The 3630-nt window shown below is 46.7% G+C and overlaps 1 protein-coding gene across 7 annotated transcripts in view; it reads right to left on the bottom strand.

Moving 5' to 3' along the window:
- The window catches only part of LOC106812269 (ly6/PLAUR domain-containing protein 6-like), a 40847-nt gene that overhangs the window by 2622 nt on the left and 34595 nt on the right, over nt 1–3630 (bottom strand). For all 7 annotated transcript variants that reach the window (XM_014816142.1, XM_014816119.1, XM_014816136.1 and 4 more), the window contains one exon: nt 221–324. In XM_014816142.1, coding sequence (XP_014671628.1) covers nt 221–317 — 97 coding nt within the window. In that variant the 5' untranslated portion in view covers nt 318–324. The remainder of the gene's footprint in view (nt 1–220; nt 325–3630) is intronic.

A 3630-nucleotide genomic window follows, 5' to 3' on the forward strand; every position in this document is an offset into this window, starting at 1 on the left:
GTGTGTGTGTGCGTGCGTGCGTGCGTGCGTGCGTGCGTGCGTGAATATCGTACTACCTCATAATAAATTTAGCTATTTTACCATTTTCCAATTTCGGTTTCTTAAATAAGCTCTAACATAATCTCTCCGCGAAAACGTTGAACCCGCGTGTAATGCGACTGGATCGGTAACTAACAATGGTCGATGCATGGGCGGTTCACCAAGAATCTATATAGCTCACCTTCTGACTGCCTGGATATAACCATCTGCGCTTCGGTCGTGAAGTAAAGAAGTAGAATTCCACTAACGTAGACCCTGTATGCCATCGCGCTCTGCATCCGTAACCTGCAAAGATAGCAGAAAATGTCAGCGATAACGTAACGAGGAGCCCGGGTTAAGTGCTAAGGGTAGGTATAGCGACAGACAGAAAGAATCCAATATAGGGCGAGGGAGACGGGGGAGGAAGAAAAATTGGAAGCTGGATGCAATACGGCGCGAGTCACAAAAAAGGAAGAGGTATTTTGCATTGCACAACTACCACTATTCGGGCAGCAATTTCCAGTTACACTGGCATCCGTGAAACAGGTAGCGCCAGTATAATAATTCGTTATAAAACAATTGCCGACAGCGATGGTAGTTTTACGGCTTTTCAGTGAAACTCGTAGAATTTACGAGTCGCTAGGGATTAGGTTGGCATAGCATACGCTAGCGCTCTGCTGGCTGCAATAATGACCTCACCGTACGCCATTGCGTTTAAGCTCCTGTAGTAAATATATGTGTAACGCTGCGGAAGAGCACGTACGTCGATAACGAATTACTGAGTACATACTGGCTTGTGGGTGTGCACGCGCGTGTGTGCACGCGTCGCGTGTGGGTACGCGCGTGTGTGCATGCATTCCTTGTGGGGTGCGCGCGTGCGTGTGAGTACGCGCGTGTGTGCATGCATTCATTGTGGGGTGCGCGCGTGCGTGTGTGCACGCGTGGCGTGTGGGTACCCGCGTGTGTGCATGCATTCCTTGTGGGTGTGCGCGTGCGTGTGAGTACGCGCGTGTGTGCATGCATTCATTGTGGAGTGCGCGCGTGCGTGTGGGTACGCGCGTGTGTGCATGCATTCATTGTGGGTGCACGCGTGCGTGCACGCGTGGCGTGTGGGTACCCGCGTGTGTGCATGCATTCCTCGTGGGTGCACGCGTGTGTGCACGCGTGGCGTGTGGGTACCCGCGTGTGTGTGCATGCATTCTTTGTGGGTGCACGCGTGGCGTGTGGGTACGCGTGTGTGCATGCATTCCTTGTGGGGTGCGCGTGTGCGGGAACGCTTGGCTTCTGGTATAGTGCGCTCGTTTGCACGGCCGGCTTGTGGGTGCGCGCGTGAGCGTGTGAAAGGAAGGAGGTCAGGAAAAGCAGGGCTGGACGAATGGAGGGGAAATGAACACAGAGAGAATGCGAGAGCGAGCGAGGTGGGGGACGGAATGAGGTAGGCAGGAACACCAGGACAGCGCGCGGGGCGAGAGAGACAGAGAGACGGAAAGTGTACAGTTTGCACACCGAGTTTAAAAGTCGAGCCACATTTCCGCCAACCACTGTATACAAAATACTCACTCGCATTTATCTTCCGAGTTTTTTTACAAAGTGTCTTTTGTTCCCATGTTGACAGTAACGACTCGACGTAAACGACCCAAACCTGCTTTGTAAAGTTTCAAAGCGCGGTAACGCGGCCGCACGTATCCTCATATACAGTAATGCACGCGTGTCCCGAATGCCAAACCCGTGCTCGCGAACCATAGCATACCCTGTAATAGCATAGCCTCCACTCCATGTAATGCAATAGTACCGCTGCTCCAAATAATTGCCTATATTTCTTATATAAGTATAAGAGCTCCGCCCCATTCTCTGCATTTACCTATAGTTTTTGATTGATATTGAGGCACTATGTTTATAGCACATTTTTAGAAGCGGAACAGCGTTTACGAGTAATATTACGCATCGCGTTTTGAATGCAGAATACACAGCATTAGTATCGCGTTAATATCGTGTCGTCAACTGTGTTAAAAACGCTCTTTCTTTGTGCGCACGATTAGAACAAGAGAAACGTAGAATCCATGTTTCCAGGTAATGACGTAGTAGTCCATGTTTAACTTCAGCTGTCAGCGATTGACTGACCGAAGCGCCTACTGGTGGTATGACAATAGTACGGGTAGAGGCAATGGTTGTGAGGCGAGTGGTTGTCACCACACGTGTCGGGGCGTGGACGGTATTTAGTAAGGGAGGTATGTGTGATGCGCTGAGCTGGGAGTGGGCCAGCTGTCACTAAACTGCGCAAAGTCAGGTCATCTCATTTTAATCCTGCCCGTATGCCAGCACGTGTGGATGAAACCATAGGCTTATATAATCAATCAATCAATCAATACCAAAAATGCGGGTTATATCGATGTGGAGTGAAACGAGAGGGAGAGCTATGACGACAAATGTATGATCGTTGTAATTTTAGATAGCAGCAGCAAAGTCAGGCGAGCATCACAAACCTCGTACGAATTCTGAATAAAATAGATCTACCAAACATTGATTCTGTGTAGTGAACTATTTTCCATCCGTAATTATCCAACTAGAGTGCAATGATTCATCTATGGAGAATATTCACATATATATATATTGCGATGGCTATACAGTGAACCCAGTAACGGGGCTGTCGTAGTGAAGCATTGCATGAGAAATTACATGCGACACATTCATCTGTAAATGGATTTATACCGACAGCAGAAATAAATTGGAAATGCAAGCAACGAAAGCAATAAGCAGTGGAAATCTATGCGCACATTGCGTCATGAATTTGTCCATTCACTGTTCTCTGCTACTCTGGTGGTAATACAGCAAACTTGAGCCGCTGTAAGCACTGATAGTATACTGTATCCGTATATATGCAAGGCTAAAACAGGTCTACAGGAATGTTTCGCGACAGTTATAACTGCAGTTGATAAACGCCGCGGTTTCTGGATGAATGAACGAATGTTCTTGCCGATTACAGTCAGCTCTTTGACTGATATTTTTCACAAATTCATAGATTTTTATAATCAACAATTAAATAGCTTGCGTTTCCTAATCTTCTACGTGGGCTGTTGTCGCCTCCTGCTGCAGATATCACGGCACTGGCCCGGAAACTCTGGTTACCTCAGCGAAATGCTAAACAAGTGTTGTTTTACAGATCACTCACAAAGAAAATTTCTTTACCATGCCCAAAAAATTCAAAATTAAAGCTCAGACACACGCAATAGTAACGCTTCCATGTACAACGCGGCAATGTGTTACTCGCGAACACACCATTCGATAAATTCTCAGGTCTGGAAATCTATCTAGAAACTCTGTGAACCTAACGAACCCGATGTCCATCGAGAGGAATCTGCGATAACATGCAAAAGTAAAATATGAACTTGATTCTCTAGACTTCTAGAGACCGTTGCTTATCATGTTGCAAACTGGTCGCACCCCGTGCTGCCCAGGCACGCACAGTCGAATGTTTCGACGAGCCTTACACGCCATCGTTGAAATGCAAGCGAGACAACCTTGACAACAGATCATCTCCTAACAACTAAAACTATATAGATAGTTATATATATATATATATACATATATATATATAATTATATATGTCTGTGT

This window comes from Priapulus caudatus, unplaced genomic scaffold (assembly GCF_000485595.1).
Source record: "Priapulus caudatus unplaced genomic scaffold, Priapulus_caudatus-5.0.1 Scaffold20, whole genome shotgun sequence".
NCBI lineage: Eukaryota > Metazoa > Priapulida > Priapulimorpha > Priapulimorphida > Priapulidae > Priapulus > Priapulus caudatus.